Here is an 18,200-nt window from a genome sequence, read left to right on the forward strand (position 1 = left end):
TTTCTAAAGATAGATACTAAATATTCCAGTGAGTTCCAATATGCTTTTTTGGGCAGAAAAAGAAAAGGATGACTTCATTATTTAACTTTAGACAGAAATCATAATGGTGCCTTTTTTTCCTTTTTGGGGGGGAATAGGACAGTCTGTATTTGTGAAATTTGCTGCAGGAGAAGCTGGATCCTTAGATGGTAAGAGATCAGTCAATAATGAAGGCAGTGCAGGACGGTGGTGTTGCCCTCACCACAACTGGACAAGTGAGATAACTAGTAGGATTTTGTACAGTTCCAGTTCATTCCAGACTTCCTAATGCTTGTTTTAATCAGTTATCATTACCATGGTATTAAATTCCTACTCATAACACAGAAACTGCCACAGGTATGTACTGGTAGTCACTAGTTTAAGTTTGTTTTAAAAGGTTATTAACATGGTTATTAATATGTTATTAAACAGGCAGGTTTGCATCGTGAAGCTATTTCCTGCTTATTACACAGAAACCTCCATAGTTGTTTCCAGGTAATAATCACATACTGTTTAAGTTAGCTTTAATAGGTTATTAATATGTTATTAAATAGAAACAGGCAGTTTTGCATTTTGCAGCTCTGTTTCCTCTTTATTAAACAGAAACTACCACAGGCAATTGAGTGGTAATAACTTTTACATTCTTGTTTCGGCCTTGTTACCCTGCTATTACCACTTCATTACAGAGCTGTGTTTCCACATTATTACCCCTTGTTTTTGGGCCCGTAGTATCCAATAAATAAATATCAGTGCATTACTTGGATATTAGGTGGTATTATTTGTTTGTTTGTTAATTTATTTCGAACATGTAAACAATATACAGGTACATTTAGTAAAGAAAATAAGAGAGAAAAAAAATACTATACAAAATAAAGTCAATACATTTCAATATTGCTTCTATTCTGATTCATTTACATTTCGAAAGGGAGTGGGAAGAAGTACACACTTATTTAATCCCATCTCTTTGCCATAAGTTATCAGTAAATATTTAGTCACCTTCCTTACCGATATAATCTGTAATAAAAATAGTGAACAGATTTCTGATATAATATATACTATATACTACAATATCACATCCTGAAATTTTCTAAATAGAGACATTCACTTAATTTTAACATTTTGCCTTTCTTTGTAGTTGAAGAAAATCATATCTTTATAACTCTTTTTGAACTGTTTTATGTTTGGACATCGCTTCAATTCCATATTCAAAGTGTTCCACAGTTTCACACAGAAACACAAAAGCTTTTTCTTGTAGTACGTACCTTTCCTGTTTTGAAGTTACAAAAACCCCTTAAATTATAACTTCTTTAAAAAAAAAACACACACACTCTGAATATTACCTGGCAGTTCGTTGTTTTTTGCTTTGAATAGAATTTGTGCTGTTTGGAATTTCAATAGATCAGCAATTTTCAATATTTCAGACTGCAAAAAATAGTGAGTTTGTTCACTATTTTTGCATATTCATACATATGTATGAATATGTCTTACGTGAGCTCTCCAGTTAAGTTTTTCATCTATTATTACCCCCAGAAATTTATTTTCACTGGATCTTTTTCACTGGATTTTCACCATTTATTTGAATCTTAGCATTTGTATTTAAAATACTATTTCCAAATAACATAATTTTAGTTTAATTCAAATTTAATGATTACTTTGGTAATTACGTGGAAATAAATTTAATTACCACATTATTACATTCTTATTTCTGCCTTGTTACCCCAAAATTACTTTATTACCGAGGTGTAACTCTGTTTCTTTGAAGATTCAATGAAATCAGGTGACAAAGCTCAGTGATAGGAATGATAAATCAAATTGTGCATGTCTAACCTTACTGCACAAGAAGATTACTTAATAATTAACTTAAATAATTAACTTAATAGTTTTTGTTTTCATTCATTTTTATTTAGTTTTCTTTTTTTTTGTCAGAAAAACAGTAGTAAAAGAACACTATGTTGAAAATTATTGGTCAACGAAATTAACACTGCATTGAGGAGTTCCAGACTAATAACAGGATAGCGTGTGGCTGTGAGTGCGCAGATTTGTGTGTTTATTGTGCACACATGAAATGGACCAACTTGTAATTGTGATTACAGGCTAGAAACCCTGTCCCTTTTGCAGTCAAGTCAAGTCCATAGTGCTGTTTCTATGACAGGAGGAATTACAACAAAAAATAAAATTTAATTAACCTGATCTTTCAGTTTCATCTGTATTGTTTTGTCTTTTCACATAGAACAGATGCAAAAAAGCACTATTTGACCTGTTTGTGAGGTCCTCTGAGAATATGTGCACGAGCGCCTTCACATGCCGTCCTCATCGCCTCCATAGAAGGTGTCCCCAACAGGTCAGTGATTAAATCCAGCTACACAAAAGCACACACATCACAGTATACTGAGACACAACAGTTTGTTGCATGACTGTTTTTCTTTTAAGGAGGAGGTTTTTATTTAATCCTGGTGGTGACTGGTAATGATTCTGTTTTTAACATTTTAACACAAAAAAAGGGAAAAAAGGACACACTGTTACTTTTATGTATAAAAATCTTTCCAGACAAAAAATTTCTCATTCCTTGCAGATTATCTTTTGTCATCTTATTTAAATTAAGTAGCAACTACCTGCTGAATAGGACTTTGGGCTTGGAAGAGGATGCGTCGCCCTAGCAACTCAGCAAAGATGCAGCCTACAGACCAGATATCAATTGAGTTGGAGTAGTGGCGGCTCCCCATGAGGATTTCTGGAGCTCGGTAGTACTGTGTCACCACTTCCTGAGTCATGTGTCTTGATTCATCCGACTCCTCCACTCGGGCCAGGCCAAAATCACAGATCTGAAAGACAGCCATTCAGAGATTACTGCAGCTCTTTTTATCTTCTGATTTCTTTTTATTCATCTTTCTTCTGAAATCCATCAATCTTGCCAAGATTTCTTGTCTCCTCTCTGCCTCCCTCACCCACTGTGCTCCAGCATGTACAGTCATGGCCAAAAGATTTGAGAATGACACAAATAATGGTTTTCACAAAGTTTGCTGCTTCAGTTTTTATGAAGCAAAGTCCTTCTTTGCCACGAAAATGAACTTAATCGCCCAAAACCCATTTCAACTGCATTGCATCACTGCCACAAAAGGACCTACTGAGATCATTTCAATAATCTTCTTGTTAACTCAAGTAAGATCATTATGTCATGCTGGTTGAGTTAGAACAGCAGACTGGATGTGTTAAAAGGAGGGTGATGCTTGAAATCATTGTCCTTCCTCTTAACCATGGTTACCTGCAAAGAAACGTGCAGCCATCATTATGTTACATAAAAAGGGCTTCACATGCAAGGACGTTGTTGCTATTAAGATTGCACTTAAATCAACCATTTATTGGATCATCAAGAACTTCAAGGAAATATGTTCAATTGTTGTGAAGAAGGCTTCAGGGCGCCAGCGAGCACAGGGACTGTCTCCTAAAGATGATTTAACTGCAGGATCAGAGTGCCACCAGTGCAGAGCTTGCTCAGGAATGGCAGCAGGCAGGTGTGAGTGCATCTGCACGCACAATGAGGTGAAGACTTTTGGAAGATGGCTTGGTGTCAAGAAGGGCAGTAAAGAAGCCACTTCTCTAAAAAAAACCAAAAAAAAAAACCCATCAGGGACAGACTGATATTCTGCAAAAAGTACAGCAAGTGGACTGCTGAGGACTGGGGTAAAGTCATTTTCTTTGACAAAGCCTCTTTACAATTGTTTGGGGCATCAAGAGGTAAGTGCTACCATCAGTCTTGTCTCATGCCACATCTGTGGGGCTGCTTCTCATCCAAGGGAGTGGGCTCACTCACAATTTTGCCAAAAAACACAGCCATGAATAAAGAATGGTACCAAAACATCCTCCAACAGCAACTTCTTCCAACCATCCAAGAACAATTTGGTGGAGAACAATGCCTTTTCCAGCCTGATGGAGCACCGTGCCATAAGGCCAAAGTGATAACTAAGTGGCTTGGAGAACAAAATATTGAAATGTTGGGTCCATGGCCAGGAAACTCCACAGACCTCAATCCAATTGAGAGCTTGTGGTCAATCCTCAAGAGTCGGGTGGACAAACAAAAACCCACTTATTCTGACAAACTCCAAGCATTGATTATGAAAGAATGAGTTGGCATCAGTCAGGATTTGGCCCAGAAGTTGATTGATAGCATACAAAGGTGAATTGCAGAGGTCTGGAAAAGAAGAGCTAACACTGCAAATATTGACTCTTTGTACGAACTTGATGTAATTGTCAATAAAAGCCTTTGAAACTTATGAAGTGCTTGTAATTATACTTAAGTACATCACAGATACAACTGACACAAAGATCTAAAAACACTGAAGCAGCAAACTTTGTGAAAACAAATATTTGTGTCATTCTCAAAACTTTTGGCCATGACTGTAGTAGAGTTTCACTGATGTTTTGTTTCTCATGCATAAACATATACTTTCATAGTCTATGTGTGTATATTAATGGTTAGCTTTTCTTATTTGGTCCCAAATAAACAATGACAGAAGATTACTTTTGAGGTTTGAAATCATACTTTTTTCTACCCTGAAAAGCACATGCAGTTTCTTCAAATACTCTCAATTAACTTGTATCTTTGTAAACTGAATTGACAGTGAATAAACTCTAACATGTTAGAAACCCCTAACTAAGTTCCACTCTAAATAATTAACGATGACTGATGGTGGACAGGACTTTTGCCATACACATTTTAATTCACTGGTAGCGATAGATGTGAGAAATGTAATAGAAACATGGAAAATTTGGAAAATGTACACTAGGTTGAAGCCAGGAATAACACATCTCTTATTCGAAGAGATGTCTTCTGGCGAAGGAACGTGTATCTGGCAACTCAGTGCCAGGAACTGTAAACCAACAAAATTAGTAAGTGGGACAGAGAAAATCTAAACTTCCCAGTGCTAGAAACGGGAACCCAAAAACGTTAAAAAAAAGAAAGACAGAGAAAAAAGAGTCACTGGCATTTGACGGACAGAGGAAAATGAAACTGGCATCTTGCTGCAAGTATAAATGGAGAAAAGAAGAGCTAATGAGGAAGAAAAGAAGTGATGGTGCTGGCAACTTTTGCCTTTTGCAGTTAGAGCTGGAAAGGTTTTCAGTGCTCACAAATCAAAGCCCTAATCTTAAACTTTTTAAACAACCTCTGGAGACTGCAATGACTTGCAGTGAATTAGCATTCCTGAAAAGTGTTTTGATGCATGCTCAATCAACCAGGTAAGTAAATCCCAAAAGGTTGATTCTGTTCATCTGGACGTAGCATTTGGGAGAACGTTTTGTCACAAGTAACTTCTTCAGTCTCAGCTGACTGCAGGTTTCCCCAAATTTATAGACAGTACCTTTGCACAATGACTGAAACTAGCCCACTGATGAGCAATGGGCTGTGAGGTCAGTTCCTTGATCATTAATTTGCAAATTGTCATGATGGGGATTGGCTGCAATTACAGCATTGTAAGATGGTGAAAGATGTACCCTTAGGCTCCCTCCTTGATTCAAAGATGGTCTTTCCTTTTTCATGTAAATGGCATCCTTGACTCCCCACTCAAACCAGCATTCCTCCCTGTCCAGGATGTGTACATCCTCATCACTGAAAGAGTGTCCACTGGCCTGTAAGTGTAAATAGACTGCCGAGTCCTCGCCTGATGAGTTACTTCTTCTGTGTTGTGCCATCCGCTTCGCCAGAGGTTGTTTGGTTTCCCCGATATACATCATGGCAAACCTCCTGGCACTTCACAGCATACTCTACATTACTCTGTTTGTGTCAGGGGACCCGATCCTTGGGGTGGACCAATTTTTAGCGCAGCGTGTTTTGAGGTTTAAAAGCCATGGAGCTCAATGATCAGTGGTCTTTGATATGGGCTTTGATCAGTGGTTGTTGAACAATGGTCATGACAACTTGGATATTAATGATCAAGGAACTGACTCTACAGCCCATTGTTCATTTAGTGGGCTAGTTTCAATCACTGTGCAAATATACTGTTTATAAGATTGGGGAAACCTGTAGTCAGCTGAGACTTAAGAAGTCTCAGCTGACAACAGGTCAGTGACGAAACGTTTCTCCCACTGAAAACGCTACATCCAGATGAACAGAATCAACCTTTTAGGATTCCTAAAAAGTCACTTCAGGAAGAGTGAAGATAAAGGAGAAAAATAAAACAGAATGATTGGGTAGCAGATAGAACTGTCCAACTTAATGGACTGCATGTAATTTTGATACCTTAAGTTTCTGTTCTCCTAGTGGTGAACAGGAACAGGAACTTAAGGTGGCATCTCTGTGGCAACCGGGTCATGGTCTTTGATAAAACCAGGGTTTCGTATAATAGGTCATTGTGAAGAAGATCTGTTGGAGCTTGAATTAAACTATCCTTATTTGAGGTAGACAAGGTTGTCTATGAAGAGACAACTGAAAAAGAATAGAATATGAGGAGGCAGCATTACTGCCTCACAGCAAGAAGGTGCTGCGTTCGAATTCATCATCTTTATGGTGTCTGCTTCTCTCCGGGTACTCTGGCTTCTTCCCAAAGTCTAGATACTTGCTGTAAGTGGGCTGGAAGATCCTGTGGTTCTTGCATCAGGAAAGAACTGTGTGGTCCAAGTGCTACTTTGTTTTTCCCTCTGGTCTGTTCTTTTAGGCATCAACTGGACGATCGTGACTCAAGAGTTGGGAATTCGCCTTGTAATCGGAAGGTTGCCGGCTCGAGCCCTGGCTTGGACAGTCTCGGTCGTTGTGTCCTTGGGCAAGACACTTCACCCGTTGCCTACTGGTGGTGGTCAGAGGGCCCGGTGGCGCCAGTGTTCAGCAGCCTCGCCTCTGTCAGTTTGCCCCAGGGTGGCTGTGGCTACAATGTAGCTTGCCATCACCAGTGTGTGAATGTGTGTGTGAATGGGTGGATAAATGGATGTGCAAAGCACTTTGGGGTCCTTAGGGACTAGTAAAGCGCTATACAAACACAGGCCATTTACCATTTTATTTTTACCATCAACTGTGATCTGTTTGTTTTTTTTTTCATTCCTCTACAAACATCATCATCTATACTGTCAATAAATATTCATAGTTTTTATTTCTTTATCTGTCACATGCCTGTCATACAACTCACATAAAGAATCCTTGCCATAGAGATAGGGTTAGGATTAATGCTTGCCTGTCCCACACACCTTGAGCACACAGTTGCTGTTGACTAGGAGGTTGCCAGGTTTGATGTCTCGATGTAGAATTCCAGCAGAGTGAAGGTACTTAAGTCCTGGTGATGGTGGAGTAGAAACAGACAAATTCATGAATCATGATATCACTTGTGCAAACAGGCTGAGCTACATGTTCTTACACAGAAATTCACAGGTATCTGCTCATTTATAAATAAGGATGTTTGATATTTAAAAAAAATTATACAGTGTTAAAATACTCAAAATTGTTACCACAACAGTTTCATATAAAAAAATCAATCAATTCCTAACTGGCTGCCTCAGAATCAGCTGGGTTTTTTTCCCCTTAAATTAGTTTAGTATATTTAAACCTAGCAAAAGTTTTCTTTAGTTTAATAGAAAAAAAGAATACTGTAATCATATATACAGTATATTTTAATGTATAATTATCTTTCAGCCATGTTGGCCTGCCATCTTGAATATAGTGGTTGAGATGGATTTTGTTATTCCATCATGTTTTATGTGGCTAAAGACTGACCACACGTGTATCATGCCAAGAGCCAAAGAGAAAAGAAATTGTAAGCATTCACGTGCATGGAGGCAAATTTTAACTTGTGCCTACACCTTCAGATTCAAGACATGAAGGATCATACCTATGTTTTATCATCTGAGAAGGTGTCCCCTTAACCGTAGAAGCACACACACACAGACACACTTGACTTTCCTATTTTTGTGGGGAGTTTAAAACTCTTCTTAAAACATATTTATTTGCTTAAGTCTTTGGTACGTTTTAAAGGGTTGAATCTATTTTTTTCCTATTTTTCCAATTCTCTATTTTTAACATGTTTGATATTATTTTCTGTTTATGCTTCTTGTATATGTACACTTTGTGAAGCCTGGCTTTATTTTAAAGTGCTTTATAAATAAAGGTGCTATGGTATGGTATATGTCAGGGGTGTCCAACTCCAGGCCTCAAGGGCCGGTGTCCTACAGGTTTTAGATATCACCCTGGGCCAACACAAATGAAACAAAGGATTAGTTCATTACATCTTGAGAACTTCAAGACACGCTGAAGAGGTAATTTAGCCATTTAAATCAGCTGTGTTGGATCAAGGATGCATCTAAAACCTGCGGGACACTGGCCCTTGCTTAAAGCAAAGAAGAAAGTGCAAGCAGAAAGTATCAAAGCACTCACACAAATTTATACTCCAATGCATGCATCGGAGAGCAACCTGCAGTTATCCAGCTAATTAGGTTGCTTTTGAAGGTAACATTGCAATGTTTATAAAATTGAATTGAGGTTTGCAAATGTGAAAAGAGTTAAGGCACTGATATGGTGATAAGGCACTGCATGAATGACATTATGATTGGGAGATGAGCTAATAGTTGAAAGTTTGAACCTAGATTTGCCTTAGTCAGTGGCAAAGGCATGCTCATCATCCTCTCGAACATTATCACTGTGAAAGAGTGAAAGCAATGCTGACTTTGTTCTGAGTATGTTAATTAGATAAGTATAATTCAACTGATATGATTTTTTGATGATTATTATCATTATTATTGTTATTCTCATTATTGTCATTATTATTAGATTCTGCTTATACTTGCCTCCTGTTAAATTGGATTTAAAAATATATCCTGCATTCAAAAAAGTCTAAAATGTGGACATTGCCTTTTTAATCATTTACAGTTCCACAAAGGTAAAAATACAAATGTACCCATGATATGGTCCAATCGAAATTTTTGATGTATAATTATTTTTGGAACACCTGACTGTGGGGGAACAGTGACTTAACTTCTGAATCCAGATCTGAGGACTGAGGTGAGTAAGAGTTTTGGGGGACTCACTTCAGTCCTGAAGGATAGTTTTGGAGTGAGCAGGAGTAGACTGGGAACTGTTGCTTGTGGGTGATATTCTGGGCGTGAAGTTTGAAATTTCAAGGCTATAGTGAGAGGCTGAACTCGCTGTACAACTGAATAGAGTGAAGCAAACAGTTCCGAAGAATAGATACGACAGATCGAAGGATGGTGAGAATGATTCTCTGAAAGTTCCTAGGTATGAAGAGGAGTCACTGAAATTGGGCTGTAAAGTTCTTAGCTGGATGAACTATGGGACAAGATGCCATGGTGATACATGCTGAAAGGGTAAGTATGATTCTGTGTTATCTTGTGGGGGGATTTCCTTGTTTGTGGGAATTTACACAAAAGTCAGACCAAAATGACCTATAGTGCGGGATGGCATATACAGAAACAGAACTGGAAAGTATGAAGTATTGTTTTCAGTTCAGTTAAATTCATTGTTTTTAATATAACACCAAATCACAACAACAGTTGCCTCAAGGCACTTTATATTAAGTTAAGTTAAATACCCTACAATAATACAAAGAAAACAGAGAAATCCCCAACAATGACTCCCTATAAGCAAGCACTTTGGTGACAGTGGGAAGGAAAAACCCACTTTTAACAGGAAGAAACCTCCAGCAGAAGCAGGCTCAGGGAGGAGCTGCCATCTGCTGAAGCCACCCTAAACCCTAACCAGTTGGGGTGAGCGGATGAAGACAGGACAAAGACATGATGTGGAAGAGAGCCAGATATTAATAATAACTAATGATTAAATGCAAAGAGCTATAAACACATAGTGAGTGAAAAAGGTGACTGAAGAAGAAACACTCAGTGGATTATGGAAATCCCCCAGCAGCCTACACCTATTGCAGCATAATTAAGGGAAGACTCAGGGTTACCTGTTCCAGCCCCTAACTATATGATTTAGCAAAAAGGAAAGTTTTAAGCCTAATCTTATTAGTAGAGAGGGTGCCTGTCTTCTGAATCCAAACTGGAAGCTGGTTCCACAGAAGAGGGGCCTGAAAACTGAAGGCTCTGGCTCCCATTGTACTTTTAAATACTCTAGGAACCACAGGTAAGGCCGCAGTCGGAGAGTGAAGTGCTCTAATAGGTACCATATGGTACTATAGGGTTGTTAAGATAAGATGTGGCCTGACTGTTTAAGACCCTGTATGTGAGGAACAGGATTTTAAATTAGTTTTCGGATTTAACAGGGAGCCAATGAAGAGATGCCAATATACGAGAGATATGCTCTCTCTTTCTAGTCCCTGTCAGTACTCTTGCTGCAGCATTTTGGATTAATTTAAGGCAGGGATTTTTTAGGACATCCTAATAATAATGAATTACAGTAGTCAAGCCTAGAAGTAATAAATGAATGAACAAGCCTTTCCGCACCACTCTATGATATGATGTTTCTAATTTTAAAGATATTGCGCAAATGGAAGAAAGCAGTCCTACATATCTGCTGAATATGCGCATTGAGGAGCATATCCTGGTCAAAAATGACTACAAGATTCCTGACAGTGTTACTGGAGGCCATTGTAACGCCATCCAGAGTAAGCATCATGATACAACCTAAGGGAAACAGAATTGGTCCTAGCACAGAACCCTGTAGAACTCCATAATTAACCTGAGTGTGTGAAGAGAACTCTTCATTTACATAAACAAATTTGAGTCTATTAGATAGATATGATTCAAAGCACTGCAGTGTAGCACCTTTAATATCTATAGCATGCTCTAATTGCTGTAATAAAATACTGTTGTAAACAGTATCAAACACTGAGGTCTAGCAGAACAAGCACAGAGATAAGTCCACTGTCAGAGGCCATAAAAGATAATTTATAACCTTCACAAAGCCTTTCTATACTTTGATGAGCTTTGCAACTTGATTGAAACTCTACTAATTAGCCATTGCTCTGCAGAATATCAATTATCTGTTTTACCACTACTCTTTCAAGAATTTCTGAGATAAAAAGAAGGTTGGAGCCAAGACAGCTTTGTTAAGTAAAGGGTTTTTAAGTAATGGTTAACCACTGCCAGCGTTAAGGCCTGTGGTATATAGCCGATTAATAGAGATAGGTTGATCATATTTAAGATTTAAACATTGATTAATGGTAGGACTTCTGTGACTTTTTTGAGCAGTCTTGTAAGAATGAGGTGTAAAAGACACCTTTATGGTTTGGAGGAAATAATTGCTGAAGTTAAAGATTGAATTGAAATATCAATTGGAGAAAAAGAGTCCAAATAAATATCAAAGCAGTTGTACGTCTGTAAAATGGTTATGAGTAATTTTTTTTAAATGGTTAAAATTTTATTTGTGAAGAAGTTATGAAGTCATTACTAGTTAATGTTAAAGGAATGTTTGGCTCAAATATGGCCAGATTTTTAGAAATGAGAGCTGTTCCATCCAAAGTGGGATGAATGTCTTCTCTCCTAATAAAACTAGGTTTCCCCTAAAAGGTTATCCAATTATCTATAAAGCCTACGTCTTTTTTGGACACCTCTCAGGCAGCCGTCAGTTTAAGACAAAAGTGCTAAACATGTAATTCCAATTGGGGAGGGAACCACAAAAAATTAATAGTTCGACATTGTTTTGCAAAGTTACATTCGGACTCAATATTAATTTTAGTGACCTCCGATTGATGTAACTGGGTGTTATTGTCGACATGAAGTATAATTTTATGGAATTTACATTTACCCTTAGCCAGCAGTTTTAAATTTCCTTCAGTGTTGCCTTCTCTGGACGCTGGAAGACCATTGGGTGTGTCATTGAGTGGGGAACAACAATTAGACACATGAATGGGTGATGTCACCCAGATAACCCGTTTTCCCGGTTGCTTGGAATAATCTGCCGGGGGAGAGCTAACGGGGCCTACACTACCTTCGGCTGAACTGACTACAGGGCCCTGGCTAGCTATTTGTTTTTCAAGGTTATGAAGTCGGGTCTCCAATTCAGTGATCCTGGCCTCCAGAGCTGCAAAAAGGCTATATTTATTACAAGGATCGTTATTACCAAAGGAGACCGAATAGTAACTAAACATCTGACACAATGAGAAGGAAAGTGTAGGAGGGACAGGTGAAGAGGCCATGCTCCTAACGAGTCCACTGCAAGCTAAGCTAAGCTAAGCAATCCTTAAAGACATAGTGAGTGAATACTGTGAAAACAATTAGAGAATGAATCAAAAGAGTGATATACACAAAAATACCACTGTGCACTGGAACAGGAACAAGAAGTGATACTCTACCAGAGAAAGAGCCAACACCAAGTGCGAGCGCCACCCAAAGGATGGTGATTATTGTTCTAAAAAACTTGCTAAAGTTTTAAGAGAAACATAACAATGTGGGATAGATGTTTATTTGTTTTTTAATTCATTATAGCATATGAAAAATCTTTATATTACCTATATTTTATAATTGCCAGCCAGGATTCCTTCTGATATTGATAACGTCTTGGTTTTAGATTGTGACACTTGGACTGGGTGTTAAAAAAAAAAAATTGCAAAAATACTGAAAGCTTTCAGGCTCCTAGTAGATTGACCTATGTTATAAATGTGAAAAGGCTTCTTGAGCTATCAAATTCACAAGTTTTGTCATCTGAGATTCAAACTCATCTGCGACTTTTTGGAGATGTACCTATGGTATCAATTTCAAAATGCTAGGTGATGTCTTTTTTGAGTTATGTCAAAACTATTTAAAAAGTAAAAGATGCAATTATTTGCAACTTGGAAACACATTTTATTCACAATAGAACAGCAAATATTTAAAAAGACATACATGCCCAATTTTATGAAAATATTACCAAATTTTGAATTTGATGGCAGCAACTTCCCTCAAAAGCTGCAACAATAAGGAACAAAAAGCTGGAAAAGCATCTGATACTAAAAAAAATAGCTTGAGGAAAATTTTACAATTAATTAGGTCAACTAGCAACTGGTTAGTAACATGAAAGACTAGCAGACTTTCTGAGAAGTAAAGAAATATGTGCTTAAGGGACATGGCTAAACACTGATACTGGATGCTTTTTGGAGAATGTGCACACCGCATCCTCCAGACTAAAGAGGGAAGAGGCTGACCGGCTTTTAACACACAGAAGAAGAAAAAAAATCACTCCTCAGTTCACAGTCTACATCTCTGATGGCATTAGTGCCTATTAGATGGGAAGGATCTAAAAACCTGAAAGATATACAGGTTTTAAAGCAACATATAATTGTGGTCAAAAGTGTACATGTGGACTGGTCCTTCTATAGTACTTTTGTACTTTATGTGAGCACTCAAAACTTATTTATATGCTTAAGTGGGGTTTTTTTTAATCTAACATTCACACTCTGGTGGATGCATCAAAGAGTAAGTTTGCATCTTGCCCAAGGATATTTGGCACGCAGATTGGACCAGGCAGGGATCAAACCAACAACCTTCCAAGTAGTAGATGACTTGCTCCATGTCCTGAGCCACATAAACTCATTTTGATGACTCCAGTGAACTGTTTATTTTAAAGGGTGGAATGTGTACATAGCAAACATTTTTACTTGACTTGGGGTGGGGTGTGAATCTGTTTTTTTTTCTTTCTCTAATCCACACAAAGTCAAAAGCAATTTTATACACATATACGCGCGCACACACAGTTAGGTCCATATATTTGGACACTGACACAAACTTCAAATATAGGTATATAATAGAGATGGACATAATGTGAAGCCTCTGAGCTTTCATTTGAGGGCATCCATATTGAAATTGGATGATTTTTGGATGATTTGCTGTGAACAGACAACATGTGGTCAAATGAACTCTCCATGCATTTGAAACAAGCCGTCCCTTAAGGTGCAAAGAGGAAAGAAAAAAAAACCCATTAAAAAAATTGCTACAATATTACGAGTGACAAAATCTACAGATTGGTACATCCTGAAAACCAAAGAAAGCACTGGTGAACTCAGCAAGCAAAAAGTATCGGACGTCCACGGAAGACAACAGTGATGGATGATCGCAGAATCATTTCCATGGTGAAGAGAAACCCCTTCACAACAGCCAAAAAAGTGAACAACACTAAAGGAGATAGGAGTATCCAAGTCTACTGTAAAGAGAAGACTGCATGAAAGTAAATGCAGAGGGTTCACCTCCAAGGTGTAAGCCATTTATTAGCCTCAAGAATAGAAAGGTTAGATTGGACTTTGCTAAAAACAACACCCAAAATAAAAAAGCTAAAAAAAAAAAAAAAAAAAGTAGCCAGACTAGGGCTGCTCGATTATGGCAAAAATGATAATCACGATTATTTTCACTGAAATTGAGATCTCGATTATTTGACGATATTTATTTAACAAAAACAATGTGTTGAATAATGACTTTAAAGATTGTCAAAAAATAATATAAAATAGTGTGCAAATACTGATAACAGTGCAAATGTTTGCAATATAAAAAATAAATGAAAAGTGTAAACATCTATGTTTAGTGAACTTTGCAGTGTTGCTCTGTGGTGCAGCTACGACACTGTAGCAAAGTTTACACACTATGTCTACTTGATCCACGTCTGACTCCGCGAACCCATAATGTTTCCACACCATTGAAGGTTTTTTTTACCTCTTTTCAACCAACGGCAGTCACTCTCCTCTCCAAATAACTTCTGCTTAGCTTTCCGAGCTTCCCTCGGGTCCTCTTAATGTGTTGTGACAGGTGTTCGAAACGCAGAGAGGTGCGCTCGATTTGTCACACGGAGCAGCGCGAGAGTAAAGCATGAGGGAGGTGCTAGTAATCGATGATAATCGTTGAAAGCCCAGATCGTAATCGAGATTAAAATTCGATTAATTGAGCAGCCCTAAGCCAGACAAAACCTGCCAAAAGTTTTAGAACACCCCAATTTTTCTATTTTTTTTTAAATTGAAAATTATGCCGCTTAATGTGTCATTGCACTCTGAAATAAAAGCATAGTACAAATAAGCAGTTGGAGTCAAAAAAAAGAATGAATTTATAGACCAAAATGTGTTCTAAACTTTTGACTCATCTAATTAGCCACCTTTGAGGGCTGCAAAATGCTGTGGTAGCCGTTTTGTTTCAGGGTGCCTCTCACTCTTTACAGGTCACTGACCCTGGATTCAGCAAAACAGTGCCAGATCATCACACCTTCCCCCTCCATGTTTGACAGTTGATGCTACACACTGTGGAACCATCCTTTTGCCTACTCAATGATGTGCAAAGATCGTGCATTTAACGTTTTGATTCATCAATACCTTCTTTCATTCTTCAGTAATCCAATGGCGGTGTTTCATGGCCCAGGCAAGCCTCTTTGTCTTATTCTGACATCTTAGCAACAGCTTTCTTGCCTCAACTCGTCCTGTCAAACCTGCAGCTCGAAGTCTTCTCTTCATGGTTGAAACTGAGACTTGTTTACTATGACCACTATTAAGCTGTTGTACTATGAGCCACCAGTCATGCAAGCTGTTAACTCTCAGAAACTTGTCCTGTGATTCAGTTGTGGCTTTGGGGCTGCCAGACCTCTTCCTGTCAGAATTACCCCAGTTTCCGAGGTCCTTTTGAAGGAAACTGTACTTACTGACGCCTTGACTTTCTGTGCACTTTCTGTGTAGGAAAGACCTACATTTTTAACTGTTATGATGTTCTGTCTCTCTTCCATTGTTAATTGCCTTTTTCGCAACACACTACTTTCTGAAGTACAACACTGCTCAAATGATGGTCACAACGGTATGGTACCACAGTGTGTTCCAACACTGCTTTTAAGCAGACAGAGGGGGTTGCACGTTATCTAAAAAAGCTGGAAAACATGTAGGAATTAGTAGCACCAGCTTTCAAGGCTCGATCAACCTCCACTGCTGCAGAACACCTTTAAATTGTGAACCCATTTTGTGTTCCATGAAAAAGGCCTTTTTGTATAATTCTATAACTGAAGTGTACATTACTTTTCAGTTTTGGGTAACCTTAACCTTACCTTCAAAACTCTTACCTTTATAACTCTTTTAGTTTACCACTTACCTTTTTACCATTTCAAGCTATTCATTGGACTTAAACTGGAATAAATAACTGGGGTGTTTTGATTGATAGATTGATTGATAGATTGATAGATAGATATCACACTTCATTGTTTCAGCTCATTGAACAAATTTAAAATATTAGACAAAATAACACAAGTAAACACAAAATGCAGTTTCTACATGAAGGTGTTTATTGAGGGGGGAAAAAGGCCCTGTGTGAACCAGTGATGCCCCGTAAAACCTAATAACTGGTTGGGCCACCCTTAGTAGTAACAACCGCAATCAGGCATTTATGATAAGTGGCAATGAGTCTTTTACAGTGCTGTGGAGGAATTTTGGCCCACTCATCTTTGCAGAATTGTAACTGAGCCACACTGGAGGGTATTCAAGCATGAAGTGCCTTTTTAAGGTCATTCCTCAGCATTTCAATCAGATTCAGGTCAAGACTTTGACTAGGCCGCTCTTCATTTTGTTTTTCTTAAGCTATTCGGAGGTGAACTTGCTGATGTGTTCTGGATCATTGTCCCACTGCATAACCCAAGTCCACTTCAGCCTGAGGTCACGAATAGATAGCTGGACATTCTCCTTCAGTTTGTTTTGGTACACAGCAGAATTCATGGTTTATTTACTGCAGCAGGTTTCCAGGTGCTAAGGCAACAAAACAGCCCCAGGCCATTATACTATGACTGACACATTTTACTGTTGCTATGAAGTTCTTTTTCTAAAATGCTGTGTTCTTTTATTACAGATGTAATGGGACTCAAACGTTCCAAAATGTTCAACTTTTACTTTGTCAGTCCACAGAGTAATTTCCCAAAAGTCCTGGGGATCAATAAGATGTTTTTGGCAAATAAAAGACGAGCATTTGTGTTGTTTTTGGGCAGCAGTGATTTTCTCCTTGAACTCTCCCAATTCCATTTTGCCCAGTCTTTTTTTTCTGAATCATGAACTCTGACCTTAGTTGAGACATGTAAAACCTGCGTTTTTTTTATTGTTGTTCAATAAAAAAAACCACAGTTGTTGTGGCCTGGACCTCGTCAATGTGCTCTTGGACTAATTTTGGTAGGCCAGTCACTCCTGGGAAACTTTGCCACCGTTCCAAGTTTTCTCCATTTGGTATAATGGCTCTCACTACGGTATACTGGGGTCCCATAGCCTTAGAAATGGCTTTGTAACCCTTTCCAGAAATCAGTAACTTTGTACCTCAGGTGTTTCGTTAGATCATGGCACAATGTGTTACTTTTTGAAATGTTTTAGCCTTCTTCACTTTGTCAGACACGTTCTATGTAAGTGATTTCTTCATTCAATCACACCTGAGTGTGCTTTGTGAAGCTGAGCTCAGCTTTCCAAAACGTGGTGTGGTGGGGGTGTGGTCTTTGGCCTGCTGCAGAGAAGGGGTGATGCAGTGAGCTCACAGGGCGGCACGGAGGCGGGGAGGGAACAGATGCACAGGACTGTTTAATGAGGGAGACCTGTCTTATGTATGTGAGGAGACCTGCTCCTCACATACAAGGTCTTAAATAATCAGGCCTCATCTTATCTTAATGACCTTGTAGTACCATATCACCCTATTAGAGCACTTCGCTCTCGCTCTGCAGGCCTACTTGTTGTTCCTAGAGTATTTAAAAGTAGAATGGGAGGCAGAGCCTTCAGTTTTCAGGCCCCTCTTCTGTGGAACCAGCTTCCAGTTTGGATTCGGGAGACAGAAACTATCTCTACTTTTAAGATTAGGCTTAAAACTTTCCTTTTTGCTAAAGCATACAGTTAGGGCTGGACCAGGTGACCCTGAATCCTCCCTTAGTTATGCTGCAATAGACGTAGGCTGCCGGGGGATTCCCATGATGCATTGAGTTTTTCCTTTCCAGTCACCTTTCTCACTCACTATGTGTTAACAGACCTCTCTGCATTGAATCATATCTGTTATTAACCTCTGTCTCTCTTCCACAGCATGTCTTTTATCCTGTCTTCCTTCTCTCACCCCAACCGGTCGCAGCAGATGGCCGCCCCTCCCTGAGCCTGGTTCTGCCGGAGGTTTCTTCCTGTTAAAAGGGAGTTTTTCCTTCCCACTGTCGCCAAAGTGCTTGCTCATAGGGGGTCATATGATTGTTGGGTTTTTCTCTGTATCTATGAAGCGCCTTGAGGCGACTTTTGTTGTGATTTGGCGCTATATAAATAAAATTGAATTGAATTGAATTGAATTGAAAATTG

At 38.6% G+C, this 18,200-nt stretch overlaps 1 protein-coding gene across 1 annotated transcript in view; it reads right to left on the minus strand.

Moving 5' to 3' along the window:
• The window catches only part of nlk2 (nemo-like kinase, type 2), a 93,088-nt gene that overhangs the window by 12,955 nt on the left and 61,933 nt on the right, over positions 1–18,200 (minus strand). Inside the window, exons 5-7 of the mRNA XM_084951761.1 lie at positions 7,192–7,277; positions 2,631–2,840; positions 2,276–2,377 (exon numbers count right to left, since the gene is read on the minus strand). Coding sequence (XP_084807887.1) covers positions 2,276–2,377; positions 2,631–2,840; positions 7,192–7,277 — 398 coding nt within the window. The remainder of the gene's footprint in view (positions 1–2,275; positions 2,378–2,630; positions 2,841–7,191; positions 7,278–18,200) is intronic.

The sequence above is a fragment of the Perissodus microlepis genome, chromosome 14 (genome assembly GCF_051167445.1).
Source record: "Perissodus microlepis isolate ML-2025 ecotype Zambia chromosome 14, ASM5116744v1, whole genome shotgun sequence".
Classification (NCBI taxonomy): domain Eukaryota; kingdom Metazoa; phylum Chordata; class Actinopteri; order Cichliformes; family Cichlidae; genus Perissodus; species Perissodus microlepis.